We start from the raw sequence: 25,401 nt of genomic DNA, 5'->3' as shown, positions 1-25,401 counted from the left end.
GCCAGAGGATAAAACCCTGCTTTTGGTGACATTAACATTTGATTAATTAAAATCATAATCTGTGTAGAAAGGGTGACCTTATGCAAGGGCAGTAAAATGCAATTCAGTTATTCCTGGAATTGAAATACAGTATTTACTAAACACAAAGACATGGGTATGTTTTCTGTGTGTTTTCTCGTATTTAGTTGCTTCCTCACTTTCTTCACATTCCCACCAGGATTTTTTTTTTTTTTTGGAAAACAATAAAATAGCAAAGCACAGATTATTGGAACACATCAGTCAAGGGGAATATGAAAGGACACTTAACTATTGAGCAGCACTGTGAAGTAAGATGACAGTGATGCATAGTTACTTAGTGTTGGCGTATTCACATCTCCTTTATTGGCAGAAATGTAGCTTTCAATGTAATTCAGCTTAATTATTCAAGGGATTAATTGGTCCCTTCGCTTCTTAAAATGTACAGTACCAGAGAGGGTGCATGTACTAATTAATCCGATAGATTATCTATGTTCTTTTAGAAAAGAAAAGCACAACTATTAGTGTGTAATGTTAAAAACATGGAAAAAAGCATCATAGAAGTGGTTATGTTTATCAGGGTAGACAGTATTATGATCTCTTCCACAGGAGTTGCAGCAATTAAGTGCCATGCCTGCAATCTGTGTAGTGCAGAGATCTAAAATCTGAGGGATGGGTGAACGGTCCTTTGATTCTTTGCTTGCAGGAGTGAGAATGATGTGACACAGCTGCTGCAGAAATGAAGATGTAAAATAAGTCTTTACCAAAATTATTCTTCCTCACATATGTGCAGTCTGCAATATGCCAATTATTATTATTATTATTATTATTATTATTATTATTATTATTATTATTATTATTATTGTATTTCAGCTGTCTCAGCAGTGGTATGGTTTTGCCATGAGCTGGAGCTGGTTAAATCTTCAACAGAGCAAAGCTTTCACACTCATTAACACATGGCGCGTGCGCATGCACACACACGGGTTGAGCATGTGTATGAGAGAGAGAGAGAGAAAGAGAGAGAGGAGAGGGAGAGTAAGGAAGGGGTGGGAAAGAGAGAGAGAGAGAGAGAGAGGGAGAGGGAGAGTAAGGAAGGGGGGGAAAGAGAGAGAGAGATAGAGAGAGAGAGAGAGAGAGAGAGAGAGAGAGAGAGAGGGTGGGGGGGGCAGAGCACTGGAACGGAACGGATGAAAGATTCCTATTGAGCGCGGTCTCCAGGATTTCTCACCCCCACAGAGGTTTTAATCTCCTGCTCTGGATTTACACCGCAATTCATCACTGCGACAACGGCCACACTGAAAACAAAAGGGGGGGACTAAAGGATAACCTGACCCGTTGTGTGTTTATATCTCTGCGTGTGCACGCGCGCGTGTGTGTGTGTGTATGAGAAAGCGTGTGTGTGTGTGTGTGTGTGTGTATGTGTGTATGTGTGCGCGACCCTGTGAGCGCGGTTGAGCGTGTGTTAAAACACCATTAGAGATGCTGTTTTAATTGGATTTAGCAGGAGAGCGCGCAGGGTCAAAAGGCTGAGAGCCGGCAGAGAGGCAAGAGCATCCCTGGAGCTGGCTGCGCTTCCACAGGCTGAGCGGCTGCGTAACCCTCTCACGTCCCTCCACACATTAACACTCCAGTCCCTTCGCCGTGCGGGAGAGACCTGCACTCCGCTGCACACAGGTCCTCACCATGGGTGACAAAGGCACAAGGTAAGCCTTCCAGTTTCCCCCCGGGCATCGTCATGGCCACCGCCGTTTTGTTTTTTTTCTCCTGATACATTTACAGTGCTTGTGGTCATTTCCAGTGTTGTGTTATGACTTTTATTATTTTTTTTTTTTGGAATGGGCTGTCGTTTTTTGCTCTCGTTTCTGCACCGGCTGCCTGGGCACAGTGCTTGAGGTGTGAAAATACCATGGCGTCCTCCTTTGTTGTCGCCGGTTGTTGGTGTTGCTTTATGTTTTTTTTTTTTTTTTTTTGGTTTGTTTGTTTATTTTCTGTGCATTTCTTGGATTAGTAGAAATCTCATGTATATGTTAGACTCTTGGCAGGTTCTGTTTGCCGTGTCAACTCATTGCTAAAGCTGTGTTGGTGGAATTACATGCTGCTTTATGGACTCTCATAAATCTGACAAAATTTATAGGTAAGGGGACTCTATGTGTGAAGGGGTGGGGGAAACTATCATCAAAAATCTCAAACTTCCATCATTTTATAGACCTGCCTGGTTGTCATTTTTGCATTTATCACTAGATCTTTTCAATTGTCAACTTACAGAGTGGAATTCTTCAGGAGATAAGAAACTGCAGTGGCTCACATAGTTTGAACATCGCTGCACCCTGCCTTTAAGAAGTTGGACAATTTTTGCATGTTTTATATTTCAGTCAAACTACAGTAAGGGCCTGGTGCTGGGAATGGATGGAGGGTTTGCCCTCAGACTTCAAGAACAGATGGAAAAGGAATGCAATTGATTCCTTACTATTGATGACTACGTGTCAGTCATCTGCTTTGACCAACTAAAGACTTTTCCATGGAATTCCCACAGAAGGGTCAATGACAGGTCAGGGTTCCAAGGGCCATTTCATCAGGAAGTGAAAGCAAATGCTTGGATCCCCTGGGTAAAACTTTTCCCCAGATTTGCACTTGAAAAAAACATGTACCCCCACTGGAATTCATGTGCAGCTCTGTCTGTGGAGATGAGATTCAATCTGTCTAATTATTGCTCATTTGAAAAAGGGGCAGGCATTTGGAGAAAGACTTTGCCCAAGGCAAAGGATGTACATGAGTTTCCTTATCTGGCTGGCTGCACATCAAACACTTAAGTCTGTGATCTGAAGGGGGTCATCAAGAATTTACCATTTGTATTCTATGCACAATGGCATCCCTCTGCACTTCCAGCTTTCCCAGCTATATCCACAGCTTTCTTCAGTTTGGCTTGTAACAAACCTAACACACCCATAAAGTTCTGCAAGACAATATTGATTACTGATGTTTCATTTAAGGCCTGATTTTGGCATCTTATTTCTGTAACTGTAATTGCAAAGAATATGGCGCCGCCCTGTCACATAATTAAGTGCAGTTGGCTTTTAAAGATTAGTCTTTCCATTTTGACATTGACATTTCACGTGCTGTAATAATCTTTATCATTATCCAATCACTTCCTGGTTCAATTCCAGGTCCACCAAAGGTGGCCTCCATCATATTTAATCTTCTCACCCCCATCAGTTTATAAATACCACATTGTAGGCTATCAAAACATTTTAACTGTCCTCAAAGTAGATTCCACCAATTAACTGTTTGTTGTTGTACTGTGCCATGAGCATTCTAATGCCTAAGGTTTTGGGTTAGATTAATTCAAGGAGGGATAAACTGGGAGTAATTTTGTAGGATACCTGGATTCTGGGATCTCCAGCTCTTGCCACAGTCCACCCTGATTATTGTGTTATGAAAACATCATCATACATCATCATAACAACATCATACCCTTTTCAGAGGGTATGATGTTGTTATGATGTTGTTTCCTTAAAACATGGTAAGAAACAAACCAGCCAATGAAAGCACTCTCCCTTCACATATGTCAAATTCAAGACAAAGCTGACTGTTTGGCAATTGAAAGCTTTTGTTTTTTGAGAAATGTATTGAATTTGGTTACATTCTGTCACATTTCCTGGTCCAGCTCTCAATTTTCAGCACAGAAATGACATTCCAGACTGGAATGTTGTCAAATGGGGTTAGCATAAAAAAGACCTTTCAGTGTTCCCAGGGCAACTATATTTTCTCAGGAAACTCTGCAGTGATAACTGAAAATAACACATATAATTTGAATAAAATACTATCCACTGTAAAAAGGTACTGTGCAAGTACACTCAAGTGCAATAAGGGCCTTGCAGGGACACTAGTAGGTGTAGCGTGACCTAGCTTAATCTAGCATAATGACACTATGATGCAGGTAAGGAGACAAAGTACTGCAGATTAATAAGGAGCTGAAGGGGACATATGCAGTTTACATTTCATTCTCAACAGCAACCAATCAGAATGCAAGGATTCAAAAGGATATCTATGCAAATGGTGGTTGCCCCTCCCTGGAGCTGTGGCCATGAGAGGCTGCTTAGTCTGATTATGTCTAGAGATAGCCACAGTATCATGGTGTTCATGCAGTGATTTTGCAATTCGATAAGTGTCTGATAAGCATTCATTGCTCTTGGGAAGAGATTTCATCATTCCCATTCCAAGCAACCCAGTAGCTGGATGACAACAAGCAAAGTCAAACAAGATGGCGTCAGCCAATTTATTTACTGTGGCAATTCAATTTTAAAGTTTTTGAAGGAGCTATATGAAAGAAACCCAAAATTCTGTTACCGTCTCTTCATCCCTAGTATACTTTCAGTATGCTGTATTCTGTACATTATTTGAAGTGTGCCTGATTGTATCAATGGACAGAAACAGTAAAGAACTAGTAAAAACAGAATTGACAGAAGTATCCCCTTGGCTTAAAACGTCAAAGAATGATTTAAAAATTAGTTCTGGTAATAAAGTTGAGGTTCTAGCTACTTAACTACCCAATGATGTTACTGTTTTCTACTGCATAATATAAACAGACAGTAGTTATCAGTTGCTTGCTCATAATTTAATTATCTTGCACAGCAAGGTGTTTAAGGAGGTAGTAGCAAGCTGTAATCACTTCATGAACAGAAAAAGTTGCCTGGGAATGCTATGTTGGTTGCAAGTGCGAGGATGATGATCAGTTTCTTAATGTTTTGCTGAATGTAGACTGCACAGCTTATCACACAGTAGCTGAACAACGCTGTTTTGACCCAATAGTACTGTAGATGTACAGACTTGTTTGCAACATCAATGAGCATTACAGAGTTGGACAATACTATTGCAATGAGTAGAGGCTGTCCTTTGATTTTTAAATTAGTATGTGCGCAGTTTTCAGTTTCACAACATGCCAAGTGGTTAGAATCTAGCAGCGTTGCTTTCTGTCCTCATCCTACATGTGACTGCTAAATGTTGTGGCGGTCATTAATGTGAAATGAGAAGGACCCATACATCCATCTAAGCCACCGGCTAATTAGCGTTCCTAAATGACCTGGTGCTGGGACCTTATTTTCCCAAAGCATCATTGCAGTGACTTGCAAGGCACTCTAAATGAGAGCTGAAGAGCTTTTATTTAATTTCCTCTTCCGTTTAGGGACCCATGATGTACAACTGTGACTATTATGACCATAATAAGAGGTGGGGGGAGTACAAGGATAGCAACAGTTCACAGATGTTTCTAAATTTGAAGTTCCTGTATGGAACTATTATTCATTGAAGAAGCCGACTTTTTTTGAAGGAATGTATTTTCAGTGGTTAAGAACAAGAATAGAACGTACTTCAAGGTTACGCTCTATATTTTTAGTTTTGTAAGTAATATTTGATCTGTGCGTCATCATGGCCTGAGGTAACTAGTGTGGGGAAAAGGGGATGCTGCTTTGTTCCAATTCACCACACTGTACTGAATAGTATCAGAAATGACCATTTCTCTGCAGTTAACCCCAACAGAGCAATCAAAAAATAAGGAGACCTGTTTACCGTGTACTGTGGGAAATAAGATGTGATTTAATAATGTTTCTGTTTGCGTGCTTTTCATGCTTTGGTGACATATGCAGAGATGTGCTTCTTGATTGCACTACCGTACTAATCAAACAACATGAGCTACCTTTGTTTACAAGGGATTCAAACCCTTGGGATGCATTGAAAGAAACTCACACTGAAAAGCACACAGAACTCAGAAAACAATCCTGCATGTCTGCCAACAAGTAAATGCAGTTACATAAGAACATACGTGTAGTGTGGTAAAAATGATGAGAACAGGCTTAACGATAATCTTAATTATAAGAACAGGGCATTCAGTACTGCTATTCATTCTGCGTATAACCTAGAATGCTTCAAGAACTGTGTCAAGCCTTGTCTTGAATGCTGTAAAGGTCTGTCCTTCCAAAGTGAATCCTGTTAAGCTATTCCATGCATTGGTAACTCAGTATGGGACAATGCTTCTCAGTGTCACTGAAATGTAGCTTTTATGAACTTTCACCTTTGTCCTCTCATACTACAGCTTGAAATGGCTTACACTTTATTAACTCCTTGCATTTAATTTTATTCAGCTCTTAGTCCTGGTGCATGGCAGGCAGAAACTGTAGGAATAATGCCATTGCAGATATAAATTCCACACATAATAAACAACAGATGTACCTAGATATAAAAAGAAAATCAAGACAAGTCAAAACACCCAAATTTGCTTCCCTCATTACTACAAAGCTGCATATCGAATTGCTGAGGAATTTGCCTGTAAATAAATAATAAATTAGCTCTACAGTACATTAGCAATGCCATCAGAGTCACCTAAGAGAGAGAGGCCCCATCCACTTGTCAGCCTTTATGGATGGCTTTTTGTTTAAAGACTTCCTGTCCACCTGCTCCATACACCAGTTCTATGGGAGTTGTTGTCAGCATTTTTTTTCTGAAACCAGCAGCATGGACTTTTGAATTTGACTGGGCACTGGATAATCCTCATTGAAGAGTCTACTTTTTAAAACTGAGTTCATGAGTAATTTGGGTGAGGTACAAATTCAGTCACATTAAATTTTGTTGTAACACAAAACATATAGAAAGGACAGCTACATGGATAGAACAAGATCTGGACAATTTTTGTAGACAGATGGCAAACCCATGCAAAATCCAAAAAAATGGAGAGTTGAGATTTGAGCAGGTTTTGGGGAGTCCAGAATCATTTTAAATTTATATTAAGAGCTCTGAATTGCTTTATTGATCCTCCCTGAAAGCATTTGAAATAACTGCAGAAAAACCATCCTCACAATGAGACAGTCTCTAGTCTATATCTATATAAGTGCATCGTTTTTTAACTTAATGATCTTGAATCTGTTTCCACACACACACGTACATGCACACATACACTGACAGGCAGCTCATGATTATGGCTCCATAATGGCCTTTATTACACAAGAACAAACTACAGTGTAATTTATTTCTTTGGCAAAAAAAAAAAAAATATTGAGCATAATACTAAGGGTACATATGACATTAATTTTCAGATCTGTTAAGAATTAAAAGGAGGTGAAACACCAAGGGGGTTCACTTCTTTAATATCTAGTTCAATATCCCATGTGTCCTCCATCTGCTGCCAGCAGTGCTCGCACCTGCCATGGCAGTGACGTTACAAGGGCCTCTGAGCATTTAGCTCTCTCTGAAGAATCATACTGCATTCAGGGAGAAGTGCAGCATGCACTTCAGCAAGCAGATGTGGTCGCGGATCCTGACAACGCACTCGCCAATCAAGGAATGCTCCTTTGAGTTCAGATTAGGTGAACAGAGCATGAACAGGTCAACACACACACACACACACACACACGCACGCACCATTCTGTGCCAGGATATTTGAACAAAAGTGTCCCATGGGTGAGAGCATTCCTGTGTTCAAAGTAATGGGCAATGTGTGTGGCCAGAGCATTGTCTACAGCACTGCGCAGTACAGGGGCTGTTAATAAACTGTCATCTCCATCCACACTGCATTGCAGACCGTTCCATCACACCTCCACTTCAGAACCAGCCTGCAATGTGGATATTATCTCTGCCCATGACTGTGGTACACACTCTGCCCACTGTGGTGCTGGAGCAGATTCAACCATAACTACTCATTGTACATAGTGTAATGTTAGTGTTTGGAGAGTTTATTTTGGAATGTTCTGGTCTAACATAGTTATTCAGCATCACACTGATGTGTACATTTGACTTTGTTGCTTTCATCCTGGAACTGCTTCCTACTGCGGTCTTATTGTATGGAGGCTGGTGTGGGTGTCCCTGCAGCAGGCTGGGATGCACAGAGATGTCGACCTCAGACACGCCTCTATTGGTATAACGATCTTGAACAGAGTTGTTGCCAAGAGGCTGCCCTGGCTGTTACTTGTCACAAGTTGTCTTGATGTATCATAACTGCAGACATGATGTTGTCGACTGTTGCACACTAGAGATTCTGTTCAACACAGAACACCTCGACACTGATCGCAGTGATCTCTTCCCCACCACGTCTTGGCAATTCTTGCATTTTAGTTCAGCTATAATCGTTCTTGTTCTTTTGGTACCCAGTGTCATAGGTTTGGAACTTTTGTTTTTGCTTTGGTATTGTTTTGTCTTTGTATAGCCTAAACCCAGTAGAGAAAGGGTTGCCTATCAGAACATGTTATGTAAAAAGGGTAGATAAAGCTAAAATAAGATAAAGCTTCAGCCTACACCTTTTTGGTCAATATTTGTTGTTGTTTTTCCTTTTAATTTAATGACTTATTGTCATTTATTTATTTCTATGTGTATTCATTTTGTGAAATTGTTAATAAGGACCAAAATAAACTATTACTACTACTACTACTACAGAAACAAGTGAACCTCTCCACAATCACATTCACACATCCACCAGTATCTACAATTACACATGAACCAAGTTGAGTTGTTCTGAATGACACATTTGTGTAATCGACTTGAGAAATTAAGTGATTTTAAATGATTTGACCAACATAAATATTTATTGTTTGTAGTCATATGTGTAATCTATACACACATATGACTACAAAGCACATGTATGGGGGCGGCATACAGAGCCAATTTTTGGCTATTTCCAATTACATTCCACTACATTCATTACTCTCTGATGCGTTGAGTGTTGATAGGTTGGAAATCCAACATTCCACTCTCCTCTGACTAACGGTGAGATCAGCGTCCTTGCACCGAGTGGCCTTGCTTTGCTGATGGCTGCTCCAGTTACATAATCCCTTTCATTTGTTGTCACTTTGTGTAGTTCGTGGATCACTGCCCTTTCTTTGCTTGTCACCGAGGATGTTGAATTGTGGCCTGAGAAAAGTGGAAGCTTACATGCATCACCCTAATGAAGGCAAGAGTGCCTGACGTGATCTGTGTGTCAATTAGAGAGGACTGGCCACCTTTCCTGCTCTCTGCTGGGCTTCTTGGCTGTATGCACTGTGTCACTTGGGTTCAGATCACGTTTGGTGAGAGAGGTTAACATTGATGCAGTTAGGCAATCCAAGTGATGCCCAGATAAAAGAAAAACAACACAGACATCATGAACAGGCAAAGGTTATGTATGGATTTGAATATGAACAAACGTGGAGCTCAGTTTTAGGAAGGTGGCATATAGTTGCATTTTGGGTATGTGTTTTCTGATTGTAATGGGATTTGGAACTAATCAACAAGTGTTTTTCTGGAAATCCTCATCTATTTTTCCCATGTGTTTTCAACAAATAATTGCCCTGTTCTTATTTTCTACATCACTACTGCAAATGAATGAAACATGCTGGTATGGTTTACTGAGGACAGAAAGTGGGACTCTGTACCACAAAGTTAGTTGACTAAGCAAGATTTCTGTGCCTGGCCACATTTTTTGAATTGCTTCATATGACATACAGTACAACAGCCTCTATAACTTGAAGCACCATGATGGTGAAAAGCATTCGTATTATATTAGTGTAGGCTACCTTGATGACAAGATATCAGAAATGTTATTACCTGGATAGTTTGGACCTTATGCATCTTAGTTCTTTCGATACAACCTACAGGTTACACAACAGATTGCAGAAGGATAAACAATGTCACATCGGTGTAAAGGCAAGCTTTGTTAGCGAGTTCTGCTGCCCCTGGAACCAGAACTCATGCTGGCTCTGTGATTAAGGCAGGCAAAAGTGCTCCAGGTTTGCTAACTGAGCTGCTACAATGCCACTGAGTTTATTTGGAAAGGTAGCCTATGTTTTTAATAGTGCAATGCATTGCTTGGCATGACTTGCTGTGAGCATGCCTGCTAGTTTGCCAGGTAACACTCCAAGTGTGGCACATTTGTAATGGAACCTGCTACAACTGGTGCCTTACATTATTCAAATCTGTTAGCTAACCAGTAAAACTAGCAAGCTAAATAACCTACAGGTGTAGAAGATGGCTCACAAATATAATGTAAATTGTTTGTGCATTTGTATGTAGGAAGCAAGTGACAGGCTAGCAAGGTAGTGGCAAGTGACGAGCTAGCAAGGTGTCTTTATTTTTTGTGCTGTAATTGTAACACATTTTTTCATGTGGTGTACTTTACATATATAAATTTAATTGTTATGGAAGTTAACATTAACAACATGAACATAAGTACGTAACGTACATTTATGAGTTACTTTTTAGCTTCTTGTTTTTGAGCTAGTTAATGCTACTGAGGAGCTGTGGATGGAAAATGTAGCCAGCTAGTTGCTCCATTTGTTTTTGTGAAACGCTGACAGAGCGTTCATATTCTTTTATAGTGATGGATGGGTTTGTAGAAACGGACAGAACAAAATTATTCTGTGTGCAGCACAATATAATGCATGATATCAACTGAGGTGTTCTTTTAGTTAAACCCCCTCAAGTTATGAAATGGTGTCAGGCCTGATTTTATCAAATGTTGAATTATATTACTTTAGGAGTGATTGTTTTTTGTTAGAACGATCTTGTTCCACCACAGAATAAAATGAAATATTGAATTTCTGCTTGTTAACAATAAATAATACATTGTAACAAAACAAACAAAAAAAAAAAACAAAACAAAAAAAAAAAACAAAAGCACTGGTTTTTACAAAGTACTTCTGAAACCTACTACCACATCAGAATGTTATAGCAATTTTCCCACAACAACTAATGCAGAAATGAAATGCTTTTGCTTAGATGTACAATATGACTTTGGTCCTATGCTACATGACTTTAAAATTTAAGCGGTCATAGAAAGTTGTTGAAGTCTGTGATATAGATTGTCACACTAAACAGACATACAAGTTACACTGAACAGATGCCCAAGGACATTTAAAAGGGTTTATACAGTGTGTCTTTGAATGGAGGTTGTTCATACTACTGAAACATTCATCAATGGGAAATGTACACAACAGCTGTCACTTAATACATACAATATACTTTGTTTGTCTTGAGAAAAAAATCTTCCACTAGTGTGTCCTTACTGAGTGATTGCATTGATATGATGAATAGACGCACATCTGAAAGCTGATACATACACAAGCAATTTCAAGTAAAAACAGATCCAACATGAAAGATGAAAATGGGGAAATCTGAATTTGCAGTAGGACCTTTCCTTTATTCCACAAATGGTTTAATTACTATTTTGGATTACTTGAAAAAAATAATAAATAACTGTTGGAAACCTACTATGCTGGTGCTATCACTTTAGAACACTGCTGCTCTGTGTTAGTAGTAAGGGTAAACAACCAGGGTGATTTACTAGTTGTTTTAAAGTGGGTTAGGTCACTGTGGATGACTGTGGCCTTTGTGTGTGAGCTGGAATCTGAAGTAGGCTTCCTTCCTCCTGATTCTTTCACAAAGGTCACCTAAGCAACCTGATTTTGTAGCTACTACACTTTGCAAAGCCCTTCTATTGGCACTGTTATCTGAGTTGCATCACCCCCTGCTATTGATACAGTGGGAAAAAAATATCACTGGTAGAGCTACGCACGCTAACCCTTTACAATATACTGTGTCCATATCTTTTACAACTTGCATTTATTTTCTACAAAAAAAAATCTACAATTGCCCACCCCACTGTTTTTTGTACATTAAATTTTAAATATTCAAAATGTGAGAGCAGTGACATTTTTATAACAACAAGACGGAATATATCAACTACAGTATATGGATTTTCATTATAGCTAGACACAAATATTCTCTGTGAAGTGATTTGATCATCAAGTTAAAAGGTCAGAGTGACAGTTGATGCCTGCTCACCAGAGACAGCCCTTATATTGAGTATTCCCTGGCTAGCAGGGCATTGTAATTCATATCGATTCTTGTTTTTCAGCAAAATGTGGGTGATGTTGTACCTCTTTAATGACAGATTAAATGTGTCCATCAGATTGCAGCTGTTGAAAAAAATAGGCAATAGGCACTGTAAATAGGTTCCCAGAGATGTATAATTAGTAACACCTGGGCCCTCCTGACAGTGATATATCATCCCTGCTGGATTGAGACTCTGTGTCCTTAAGTGAGGAAGTGTTCGTTTGGTTTCTCTCAAGTTCAAATCCTAGAAGGAGTTATCAGCTCAGTCCATAAATTCACTCAGAACTGCCGCATGACTTTTTTGGTGCCCTTGGAAAAGTAAATGTTACTGGAAAAAAAATGGCCATCTATAAACACACAGTTGCTCTGCAGGTCATTAGTTTGAAGAACGTTCAAGAATAGAGAAAGGACACAAAGCTTGAGATGAACCTGGACTTGACAAGTTCAGTGTTCTCTACAATGACTGAGAAAATTGTATGGTGTTGATTGTTTTGTATTGAAAACTCAAATTGATATATTAGTCAAAAGTTGAAGACCACTGTGGATTGAATGCAGGGGTTTCTCATTCACAGTAGTAATAATAATAAAAAACAATTTATTGCACTTTCTTGATAATTTGAAATGGATGTACTGAAACGGGGTGGTCTACAGCATATCACATTATGCTGCTTTAAGATGAGGATTTAATCTACATTTCAGCCACGTGCAATTTAATCAACTGTGTTGATTGGAAAAGCCTAACCTTCATCCGATGTAATTATGATTGCTGAACAGCATTTTGTTTGACCTTTGCATGTTTGGCTTTAAGGTGACTCGTCCTACAGGTACTGCATTGATTCCCAATATGAAAGACAATGATTTAGTGAGTCAGTGACTTCTTTTGTAAGACAAAAGAAGGACTTTTCTTATTGGAGTGTCATTGTATCATTGTGCCCAGCCAGATCTGTAATGGTAAATGATACTGGCAACACTCATGGCACAGGGATAACAAATTAGAATTTTACATTCATTTTTCATGTTTAGTTTTTATGACTAATAATGTATCCTGCAATGGTATAACCAGGTTTGTTTCACAAAAAAATCTACAAAGAAAGGAAATAAAGTAATGACTAATAATGAAATAACTTAGAATGCCATCTGACACCTAAATTGCACTTAGAGCTTTAGATTAATTATTGTGCTGCATTAAGCTGGATCTGAACAAATCACCTGAAAGCTGTTATGTTACATTTTAAAATGAAACATTACGCTGCCTTTTTCTTTTGTTGCTTCAAATGAGACTTTTTCAAAATTATTTTGTCTCATTCATTTAATTTATTTAATTGTGTCTTCAGTCTAAATGCAGTGAACAGTGTTCTTTAAATTTGAGCCATATGTATCATCAGTTGTAACTGTATTTTATTTCCCAGATAAAATTAGTTTGATGGTCACTGGCAGTCACTCCAAAAATGTAGAACTGGAAAAATTACAACATCTCCTAAAAGTCTTTCATTGGTGTAAGAGACAAAAGTCAGTGTTTTGCCTGAGACTGGAAATGATTTCATCATGATCTAACTAAATTCATAAACACATTGGGGAAAATCACGTCTGATCTGCAGTTCTCATATAATCTTTGAAATAGATCCTCTCCTCCTGTTTGCAAATTCACTAGATGGTCTGGGATCATGGTATTTCATAACAAAAGCCAAAAGCCCAGGTTCTCTGGTAATAAGTCATCACTGAAAGCTGCATGCCATACACAGCCATTTCATCGCAGAAAGCCATTTCAGAAGAGAGAGCTCTTCAACAAATGGCATTTGTTCACCTAATAGAATCATTTATAATTCATACACAAACAAACAGTGAACCACAAGAGATTATAGCTGACTTATACACATGACACACCCTGTCTCTGTGTATGTGTGTTTATAAGCTTCAAATCAGGACAATTTAATATATAATCTAAGAGTAGGCCATGTAATTTGTCACACAGTAAATCAACTATACCTTCAAAATCAGTATTGTCACAAATACATAATCAATGCTTGGTCATTGTTTCTTTCACAAATTATATGGTTCACTGTAATATTAATAAAGGATTCATAAGAAAGAAACACCTTTGACATACCAGCTTCAGTGTAGAGAAATCTGTCCCATGCTTTGAAGTTTAAAGTATATGCTCTCACTTGATAAAAAAGAGACATTGTCTAAACATAATCTGTAGTCATTCACATCATCTTAAAAAATAATAATAATTGCTAACAATTGCATTAACTCCAAGAGTTTCCTCCAAAGGTAATATTCACCAGTTATCATTGATAATGCAATTATTTTCCAATCAGTTTTTGAGCCATTTGCCCTCGTTTATACCTAAAATAAACTATTACAGGCCAGATACTTAACTATATGTGCTTCACATTTGACAGTCTATATATTTTCAGGTTAAGTTCTTAAATAAAGAATTTCCGTGTCTTTTATTTGTGATGTTGGCCATGATAGTAAAATCTCAAACAATGTCTAAGGAATTTCCAAAGATGATATGCTGATACACCCAGCAACTTCTTATTGTACTCTACATGTAATGGTTTTCAGACTTTAGAATTGTGAAAACTTCAATTTCACCACTCAATCCATTAAAGTACAGGCAATCCATCAGATTTCAGTATCTGTCTGTCAAACTGTAAACCACATTGGGATTATTTAGAAATTAAAAATGTGACACCTAGCTGGAGCATTTGAGGTAAAGTACTTTGCTCAAGGGTACAGCAGGATTAACAGGCACAACACGCAGGCTTGTTTTTTAATGAAGAAAGAAAAAAAAACAATGAAACAATAATTTTTTAAAAAATCCATAAAACGAATTGAATCTTTATTTGGGACCATATCTCAAAGCTGTCATAAAAGGATATGGCTATTATATGGATTTTGTAGGATATATCCTACAATTACTCAAAAAGCTCCAATATCAGTCATAGTTCTTAGACTATAGAGAAAAAAAAAAAAACAGGATGATCTCTGATTTTGATCTTGAAATTTTACACTGCTCTGGGCTCACTCATATTCAGGCATATACTTTCCATAATCTTAGCATGTAAACTGCAGAGATATGGGAAACAGGCTTGGAAGCTAGCCTCTCATACAGTATGAGTCTCTTCTGATATTAGCTTTTGGGCAGTTTTCTATGAAAACTAGGTTATCATCAAGGGAGGTGGGAAAACCACATCCTATATAGAATGTTTCTGACCTCTATACTCAGAGATGAGTGAAACTCTGGGTCTAAAGCAGTTACCCAAGCTATATTCCCAAAACATTAAGCAAGCTGGTAACCATATTGATGTTCACATCTCAATGTCTACAGATTTAAAATGTAGAGCAACGTTACTGTACTAGCCCTTGAGCTTTGAAATGCTGTCATCTTGACCATCTTTCTTTTTGCCACATTTTTCTAGCTTTTATCTGTAGGTATAGGGGCTCCTGAGCAGCTCAACTGGTTAAGGCCCCTGTTCTGAGTGGTGGCTGGGCCCTACAGTCCAGATTCATGTTCAAGTCAGTGCTGTGTCATTGGCTGACCAGCAGACCACACCTCCAGAACATGATTAGCTCTGTTCCATCAAGGCAAGGTATCTTATGTTGGCCATGTTCCCCTCGCCACAGAGATTACCTCACCCTTTAATGAGACCTCAGACACCAATCAGTTGCTCAGATGATGTTGGTGAGGGATACACCTTTAACCTGTCAAGCATTTGCTACCCTGGAGCACTGCGGGAAGTGCAAAAAAATAGCCATTGACTGCTTATGAGTGTATTGTATGATTGCATTCCTTGCGCTTTGGCGTTCTTGCACAATTGGGGATGTTGCTATGGGCCATGCCTCATGTACACAGCTGGCAATTCTAAAGTAATGGTAAAGAAAGGGAAAAGTAAAAAAAAAATAGTATGATATTGCTCAATATCTGTTTAGGAAGCATGGTCAAATGTTGTTTAGTTAGTTTTGAATACAATATAACCACTATGCATACATTTTATGTCACAAAACTGATATCATTTTAAAGGTCAAATATGTTTTGGGGAAGCTGGTTGCAGCACAGATGGCATAGGAAATGCATGCAATTGCTTTAACATTTTTACCCAGTTTACGATTCCTATCACTTGTCATGCTATTGCTAGCACAAATATAAAAGAGCACATCAAAAAATTGTTTTGCAAACTGGTCATTTTTAACATAATCATGCATTAGCAATTAGCTAGCTAGCATTCCAGTGATCATGCACACTGATTGTTTTGCCCTGACCAGCTAGCTAGTTAGACATTTGAAAAGCATTTGTTTTTGTGTGTTCTGACCTGGACAAGGGAACATGTTTTCTATGTTTGTGTTCTGTGTTATATGTACTGCTAACTGTGATAACAGGGTGCGTCTCTAGAGTGACTGTGTATTTACCTGCTTACCCTCACAGTCTTAAAATTGGTCATTAAATTCACACTGACAGTGCCCACAGTGTACCCACATATGTTTGCGTTGTGCCCATTGCTTTTTAAAATCTGTCCCTCAGAAACCCTGATAATGACGTTTGTATGGTTTCTTATCCCTGCCCTCTGTCCGAATGCAAAATAAAGCGTGTGATGACAATTATATATTTATTTGTTAACAAGTGAGCGTGTATCTCATGACAGTGAGCAGAGAGTTATTTGGCCAGGTTCTGGAAAATGCCTTTATCTCACGGAGAGAGAATAATGAAATAAACAATCAAGAGTGTAAAACATGAGCTAACCAGAAATGGGGATGAATCTAGCTTTTCATACTGAACTAAGCAAAAGGAGAGGAAAGAGGGAGAGGCTTATGATATGGACTGGTGAAGGTGATGGGAGTGTCACTTCGATCACAAACTTTCATCTTGTTATTATAAAACAAGTTACATTACAGCTTGTTTGCTTTAGAAAGCTCATCCGCTCCCGGTCATTCACAGAGCAGCTTCTGCTGCTGGCAATTTAGCAACTTGCTCTTCCCACTTTACACAAGCATACTGTATACAGAAGCACTCAAAATGGAATTAAACAAATATTTCAACCTTGGGCCCATGGGAACACAATGAACTTGCCAAACTGAAGTTTGAAGTGTGGAGTAATCATTAAGAAATAAAGTAACGCTTGAGTTTAATTTCAGTCAGAGTTTTTTACTAAGAATGGTGCTGTACACTATATTGTAGTGCGGTACGTAAAGAAAGTAGGGAAACTGTGGTTCTGCCATTGAGTTTCAGGTGGACTACACTGTAGAAACAGCATTAGTGGATTACTTTCACACTGATTTTCCATCATAAGTCAGGGTTGAGCCCTGTCCTCTACAAGATGTTTACTGATTTTTGTGCTCACCTTTTTGTGTAGTCCCCTGTGAAATCCACATCTGCGAAAACCTCCTGGCATTTCTCCAGACCACTTCACAGGCTGTTTTTCCATTTTCTTTCAGTGCATCTCGGGATTATCCCCAGGGGCTTTTGATTAGTTTCCTGAGATTTGTGACAGTTCAATGGATCACTTTTGGTTTGAAATTGTCTTCTATGGAACTCTGAAACTGTTTCAAAATTACATACAGTAATCTAAACATTTTTTTAAATAAACAGTGCAATAGGTTTAACAGCACACACTGTGTTGTGTTTACTAATGTCTACTCGTGTGGCTGAACATACAACATGTTTTTGATTAAAATATGAGTTTGTGTATTGCTAAATGCTGAAGTGTCACATATAAGTAGCACACCCCTGTCCCTTTGTGAATGGAACACCTATAAGTGATATATGTATACATGAAAATTAATTAGATAGTGGGACGTTATAGGGAGAGAGTTCAAAACTAGTCTTATGTGAATAATGCCTCAAGTTATTTTTTTTATTGATGTTTTCATTGCAATTTTCAAAATGAACCTGCTTGGCCATATCATGTCCCTCATGTCAACAGATTATTCTTGTTGTTCTGTTTTGTGATCAACCTGACGTCTGAATTGCTTACTCTCACAAAGAGTGGCAGTTTTTAAATCCTGACAACTATATTTGCCTTTCTTTCACCACCCAAACAGAAGACTGAAAAACATTTGTGTGTCCTCTTAAAAACAAAAGGATGCACACATTCTGTCCAAAAATATCTTTAGTAATACAGCTCTATACTCTCTTGCCCAGGCAATATCAGACAATCAGTGTCTTGCAACACAGAAATTCCATCTGTGGACTCCAGCTGAGTGTGAAATGCCAGAAGATGAAAGGCTTTCTAACGGGCAAACCATTTTTCCATTTTGTGTGAAACCAAGTCACTGAAACACAGCCATACAGTGGGTCTTCATTTCCAGTAGCAAGGGCCCTTTGAACTAAGGTATAGCCATAATAAAGGCACAGTTGATGTGTGATAGTTAGCGTGTATACAGGTATGTGCATCAGCTATGCACATAGCTATGAAAAGCTGCCTTGATTCTGAATCCTCTGTTGAATAACACTGGGTCTCTGTTATTGGATGTCAACTTCAGGGTGTGGACCCTTTTTCCTCTTGTTTTTAAGATCTTTCATCACCTTAATAAGGATATTGTCAGATTAGGCACCTGTGCTCAGTAACATCTGTGCTGTAAGCTCTTTACAGCATCGCACAGGTGTTGGTGGCACATTGTGATCACTTGCTGAAAGTCTCCATTGCCTTGCTCATCTGTTTACTTATTGTGTGCTATTAATGCGATTTGAACAATCCAGTGGGGGTGGGGTGGGGTGGGGGGGGTGGGGGGCAAAAGATGTCAGAAGGTTTTCCAGTTTTACCATGACTGAGACAGGCATGTCATCTTCACTTGCATCTTCTGATAAACAATGTGGACAGCTGGGGCTAATTACGTATGCATTTGCCAAAAGCAGAGCCACCGCTGAGCAGCTAGAAACCCAAACAAAAATCTGCAGTTATGGGCATAATTTTTTTATTTTTAATTCATTTTGATTGAAGTTGTCCATGTGAGAATGAAATGTGTGTGTAATTTTCCTGGTGGCTGCCACTCCTGGCAAGAGGGCCATTTGTCTCGTTACCACACACACTTGCCCCAGAGCTGCAGGGTGTCCTCCTGAGGCAAGACATGTAATAATCATTAAAGAAAACAAGTCAGTAAGTGCTGCAGTTCAAGATAACAGCGACTGCCTGCAGGAAAATCCTGCTGTCAGTAATTGGGGGGGGGGGGGGGGGGGGGGCAGTGAGCACACGTTTGATAACTACTCTAAAAAGTGACTGAATGCAAACTGGCTAGAAACTAACCACCCCACTGTAATGAATTTAACAACCTCACACAGATAAAATGGGGTTGTATGCCATAAAATTTCAAACGTGAGTGCATTAACATTTCAGAAGAAGGAAACAGCCACGCACCAGTGTCATCTTGAGGTATCAGCTTAATCTAAGAGGACTGATGACGAGACAGGTTGTGGATAACATCAAACAACAGTCTATCCTCATTCATGAACACTGTGCCACAGAGCATTGTTCTGCCTCATCAGAAACATTCAGGCATGACCGTTTTGCATCAGCTTAGCATACTAATGCAGTTCTAACCAGCTAATCATGATTACATAATTATGATTCATAATGATAAGCCACGAACGGTCATGTCAGACCATTTGGGAGAACAAGGGGAAAGAGTCCAAAGAGTAGATACTTGGCAACAATGTTAATGACCAGTAAACAACAAGGGTGGTGGTGGTGGGGGGGGGGGGGGGGGGGGGGGGGTTGGGAACAGATTGTCCTTAGTACAACACAGTTTTATGCAGAGAGACAGCATTAATGGAGCAATAACTAATTGTTCTGTGCTTGAATTTAATAAAAGTGTAGTTGTCCCTGCAGGCAAATAATCGGATATGTATAGCATGCATTCCCTAATGTTTTGTTGCTGTTGGGAAAACTCATTGCTAATTATGGCATTGATGTTATAGAATGAGTAATCTGAAATTTATAAGCAAGGATATCAATAAGTATTGATAATGAACTGTCCACAGCCACACTTATACCTCTGGTGATTCTTTTGTTTTTATAAGGTCGAGGCAAATAATATATTAAGTATAGATCTTGAAATAGTATTAAAAGCACTGATCACCCTAGGGCTACCTTTCTTTCCTTCAAAGAATCATGTTTCTATATAATGAATAAAAAAATCTTCAATATTAGTCATTATCTACAAACCGTCTTAACTGTTGAGTACATTTCACTTTAACAATTATTCAGAGGTTACAAGCACATGACGGTTATCCTTGGTTCAAACCAAAAATTACTTGTGTGTGTTACTTCACACATAATCCCTTCCATTTCTACAACTAAACTCAGAACTGATCCCTGGTTTAAACACTTTGGACTGATTTTAAAGTCAGTCACTGGTGTGCAAATGTCTTATTAAGATTGACTTACACAGTTCACAAATCATTCATTCATGTTTTCCTGAAGCATCTTTGGGTTAAATGCCTGCCCTCTGGGGTACAACAACAGTACTGCTGGCTGTTTTCACTAGATGCATTCCTTTAACCTGGGGGATGAAACCAGCAACCTTTGGGTACAAAAGCTGCTGCTTACCACTATTCTACACTTTTGGCCAAGTTTGTTCCATGTCTTCATGGGCTCACTTTTCAGCAGCTTTCTGAGCATATGGATAAGTTACAGGTGTCAAAATTCTGCAATTGATCACTAGATAAGTAGCCAGTAGGAGAAGCATATATACATGATTCAGCTGGAGTTGGATTTATATATACTTTAGTTTACCTCAGTTAGGCTTGAGTTGGGTAAATAATGTTGTATTTCAGTCTAGGGCAGGTGTGACCCACAAAGACCTCTAAACCAAACTTTCCGTTTTCAGAAAGATGGTTAGATGGTTGCAGGCAATAGATACAGACCAGAATCAGGTCAAATAAGCAACTGTGAGACTCCTGCACGCAAAGATGCCAAAAAAGTCAAATGTCATTTGCATATCAAAGAGATGATTGTAATTGGTGGTGAAGTATCAATCATCAAATGCCATCTGCCGAAACCACACCAACAATGTTTCTAAAACGAGGTTCTTTAAACATCTGCAGATGCTCTCACGTCAAACAGCTGAGTTTCGCCCTTGTTTACACGGATGTCAGAGGCCTCGGGGTTACGTTGATCTGTGGAGAATACTGTGGCAGACTAGACTGGCTGAAAGTCAGCTGAGAGGACAAACAACATCATGTTCAAGTATTTTTAGTTTCCAACAAGCTGGTTTTGATAAATCATCATAATGTGTTGAGCATGCTCCTTTCCTCAAGGTCAATCAGTTCTTTCAACAATGAAAACAGTACATCATAAGAGTGAGAACAGAGCAGTTTGTCTTCGCTCAAGGCTGATGTCCTACCACCGCACTACATTCCAGCCTGTTGGACAATTCAAAATTCAAAATGACAGGAAAAAAAGCATTATAGTCGCAAGCTTTCATAGCTGTTGTGGTCCTTATTAGTAGCTATAGCTACCTTCATTTGGATGTTAACCATATCCAGCTTATATTCACTGTGCACCATAAGTACAGACATTGTTATTGTTATGTTTATTTGTTTGGATAAAAATAAGCTGACTTATAACAAAGATATACGTAGACTCTATTCTTTGGTGCAGAATTTGGAAAGCAGGGCTGTATGTTTAAAGTGCACATAATGTTATCGCTGGAGGCCCATTTAGGATATAAAGAACCAATGATATGAAAACAGAATGCAATAAAAATTGATTGTCACAATAATTGATTATCACACTGATTTGATTGTCACAATAACAGAATTAGCTGTATGATTAAGAAGAAACAGCTTAATAGATGCCAATTTATAGAAGGTTTGGTTTGGTGAAGGTTTTGGTTCTTTTTCCAAAAATTTAATTTCTTTTTATGGAAAAATTCATTTTCTTTTTATTTCCTCCATAGCAAATTCAGTAACATTTCATAATAATGCAATCTAGTATCCACTACCATATGTACCAAATAAAAATATGTCTTATGGGACCAATTGCCTTGTGGATGTTTGCAGAGGTAAGGTATATTGATCACTAAGAGCTCACTGCAACAGGATGCTTCACAAAGAGTTTTAAGGTACTGTTTGCCATTAAAAATTAATCGCAGAATACATTTTTCCACAGCCAAATGGCAATGTAAACTGTGTCTTTTCGCATAAGTAGGTAGGTCATTGGGTTAAATGGAACTAAGTACAGCAACACAAACAAGTATTTCCCCATTATCTCCATAATGACAGGGTGTCCTTTAACTAAAATAGATTTATGTGCATGCAAAAATTGACTTCTTTTTTTTGAGGCTATCACCATGATAAGGAAAATCAGGAGTTGCTCTTATGACAGAAATGTATGGCTCTCAGATAAAACTCCCTCTCCCACCTCACACTCCTAGCACATATCAGCTTATTTTTTATCCCTGTATTCACAGGACAGTGTCACACAAATCCCTCAGACAAGAATAAAGAGTGAAGGAGAACATTCAACTGTTGATTGTTTTTTCGATTCCTTTTTGTTGAATGTGTTTAAAGGGTCCTTGTCTTTTAGACTGTCAAGTCTGGTTCCTTTTGTTTGTTGATTTTTAAAAAATAATTTTTTTAAAAGTTATTAGTTTTGCTCCTTCTGCTCACTTTTTTTGTGAGAGGCATTGGCCAGCTTCTCCACAAAAGACCTAATTTCTTTCACATGATAATTAACTGATCTTTAAGTGTACTGATCTTAGTGCAAAACGATAGAAGTATAAGATCTACTATATGATAACTACTGAAAATTCAATATGCAGTCAAGCCTTACTAGTACAACCTTAATAAAGATATTCCATTCATTAGCGGACTACATAACCTGTAGTACACTGCCAAACAGAAACCTCAGATAAGTTCATAGACAAAATTTCTTTTACATGATAATAAACTGGTCATTAATTCCATTGTCCTTATTGAAAACCTGAAGTGAGTATAAGATCTGATACAGTATCATAAGAATTAAGAATTGTCTGTGAAGTCAAGGCTTACCAGCACAGCCTTATTAAAGATGGTCTACTTATTAAGGGATTAAGTTGCCTGTGCCGGAATCTAATGGGACTTCAGCTAATTTATGACATCATTAAATCTTAATAGGTGGGAAAGTAAGGTAATTGCATTTCAAGCCGTCATCCGGTGCTTATGGAACCATACACAGATGGGTTTGCATAATCACAGGCCAGGGGAAGTGAGAAAGAGCCCTTTTCATACCATCCGTTTGCTAATGTCGACCTTTATTTCCCAAGGCGAAAGACCTGCAAGCTGCTGTAATGCTAATGAGGGAAGTCAAACTAAATGGCAACACAGATCATCAAATGTTGTACTCAGTGATGGGTCCAATATGGCCCTGCAAAAGCACTGTTTTAGATAGCTCTGGTGGCTCTGGTCCACTCACACCTTTCCATTTATTGCAAAAATGTAAGGCAGGACTTGTATTTTTACAACCAGCTTTGTGAAAATTTTGAAAGATGAGACAAAGGTTGTAGGACTCTCCACTTAAATATGAGATATTTTGTGTGTAGGGATACTGGCATTGACTAAGTTGAGAACTTGCCAGAACTCACTCATTGCAATTCTACTTGGTATGGAAGAGCCATGGTTTACTAACACTACCTGTGGTGGAAAAAGAGTGGATAGCAGGTAACCCACTTAAAAAAAGGGCTAAAAATATCAACGTCAGTGTCGCAGTGAACACACATGAGTAAGTATCCATATCCTAAGAGACAAAGGATGGACAACATCAAGGAAGTAGCTGAATTACGACTATTGAGAGGTATGCTCCTTCATGCCTATTAGGTTCACTTCTAACATTTCGGTTTGTGGATCTTAGATTAGAGTAATCTTTGAAAAGAGTTTAGCATTCAGCTCCAATGCAACCAAATCTTATTGCAAGTGTGGGCATGTCTGGTAATTCTGAGATACCAGTGAATGGTGCTCTCTTGGCAGCAGTGAGACTTCCATGAATAATTACCCAGGGATGCGGGGGGGTTGTGTTGTTTTGTTTTGTTTCCTGAGCTTAAAATATAAAAAGAAATCACCAAAAAGCAAAAAACAATAATAATATATATAAGGTCTGTAAGGTTTTTAAATTTGTCTTGTAAATGAACACCAGATTCTCTAAAAGGATGTGTGCAAGGAATGACTTGTTGTGCTGTGTTGAGCTTCCTTTCTTTTTTCTTTGTCCTCAGTACTAAACTGAGTTCTGAGCATTTTGGATATGTGCGATGGTGTCTAATTTATTTATTTATTTGGTATTTACATACTGATGCAACACATAAAGCTCCTTCAGGAAGGATAAATTATTCTGTCTAATCTGACTGCACTGGTATCATATGAATGTACTGGAATGATTTTTGCATTACATTTTGAGTTTGCTAAGTGGGGGTTTCTGGTTGTCTTAAGCATTAAATTCACTGTTTTGTTGTCTGAATTTAGTAATCCTCACACTCAGTGCTGGCAAATTTTAACATGTGCCCAAGTAATATATGCTGAGCTGCATTACAGGTTATATCAGATACTGCTAATGTCATTATGCAAACTGAAATATTTTAGTTGCAGCCATAAATTGAAATTCCTTGCGTCCAGACTAGTGTGACAGGTCAATTCCAGGATGCAATTTTTTTTAACTGTAAATTCAAGTGATTGGTTGGAAGTGCTTTGAATAGATTTACATTTTACATTTGTTCATTTAGCAGATGCTTTTATCCAAAGCGACGTACAAAAGTGCATATAGTCGGAAAACAGGCACAGGCACAAGGGCAAGATGTGTACAGGTCATACAACGCAGATAGTGCTGAAGCTGAGCACAAGGTCAGTGTAGCAAGACAGAGCTAATCTGATCTAGGGGTGCATATATCAAATACAATCATACAAATGCCAATGCCAAATACAATGCCAAGAATCTTAGATCTACAAGGTCAAAATGGCAAGGGTGTTAGTCCAGGTAGAGTCTGAAGAGGTGTGTCTTCAGACCACGTTTGAAGGGTTGAATTGAAGGGGTTGTTCTCAGGGGGGTGGGGAGTTCATTCCACCATTGGGGGGTGATGATGGAAAAGTGACGTTGCGAGGAGCGTGGGCCTTTCATTCTGATGGTGGGAGAAGTGAGGCGTCCGGATGTAGCAGAGTGAAGTTGTCGAGCTGGCTGCGATCGGGAGCCAGTGGAGCGATCTCAGCAAGGGGGTGACACGGGAGAACTTTGGGAGGTTGTAGATCAGCCTAGCAGCTGCGTTTTGGATGACCTGCAGCAGTTGAATGGTGCAGGCTGGGAGGCCTGCAAGGAGGGCGTTGCAGTAGTCCAAGCGGGAGAGCACAGTGTCCTGGACGAGCAGCTGGGTGGAGTAGGAGGTCAAAATAGAATAGAATCTTATTATGTTGGAACAACAGATTATGAAACACAATCTTGAAACTTCAAATTCAAATTCCAGTGCATCTGTCATTAGAGCTATATGGCATACTGTAACTTTGCTTTATGTTTGTCAATACTGGCAAAGGAGACATAAGATCAATAGATGACTCAGAGAACTTTTGGAAGATTA

The 25,401-nt window shown here is 38.8% G+C and overlaps 1 protein-coding gene across 4 annotated transcripts in view; it reads left to right on the top strand.

The window, feature by feature from the left end:
• The first annotated feature begins 1,133 nt into the window (after positions 1-1,133).
• The window catches only part of LOC118774287 (beta-arrestin-1), a 39,357-nt gene continuing 15,089 nt past the window's right edge, over positions 1,134-25,401 (top strand). For 2 of the 4 annotated variants that reach the window (XM_036523530.1, XM_036523527.1), the window contains exon 1: positions 1,134-1,718. In XM_036523530.1, coding sequence (XP_036379423.1) covers positions 1,699-1,718 — 20 coding nt within the window. In that variant the 5' untranslated portion in view covers positions 1,134-1,698. The remainder of the gene's footprint in view (positions 1,719-25,401) is intronic. The other 2 variants (XM_036523529.1, XM_036523528.1) reach the window with 2 other exon arrangements.

The sequence above is a fragment of the Megalops cyprinoides genome, chromosome 3 (assembly GCF_013368585.1).
Source record: "Megalops cyprinoides isolate fMegCyp1 chromosome 3, fMegCyp1.pri, whole genome shotgun sequence".
NCBI classification, from domain to species: Eukaryota; Metazoa; Chordata; class Actinopteri; order Elopiformes; family Megalopidae; genus Megalops; species Megalops cyprinoides.
Note: the sequence above shows the minus strand (reverse complement) of the source record. Positions and strands in the feature narration are given on the sequence as shown.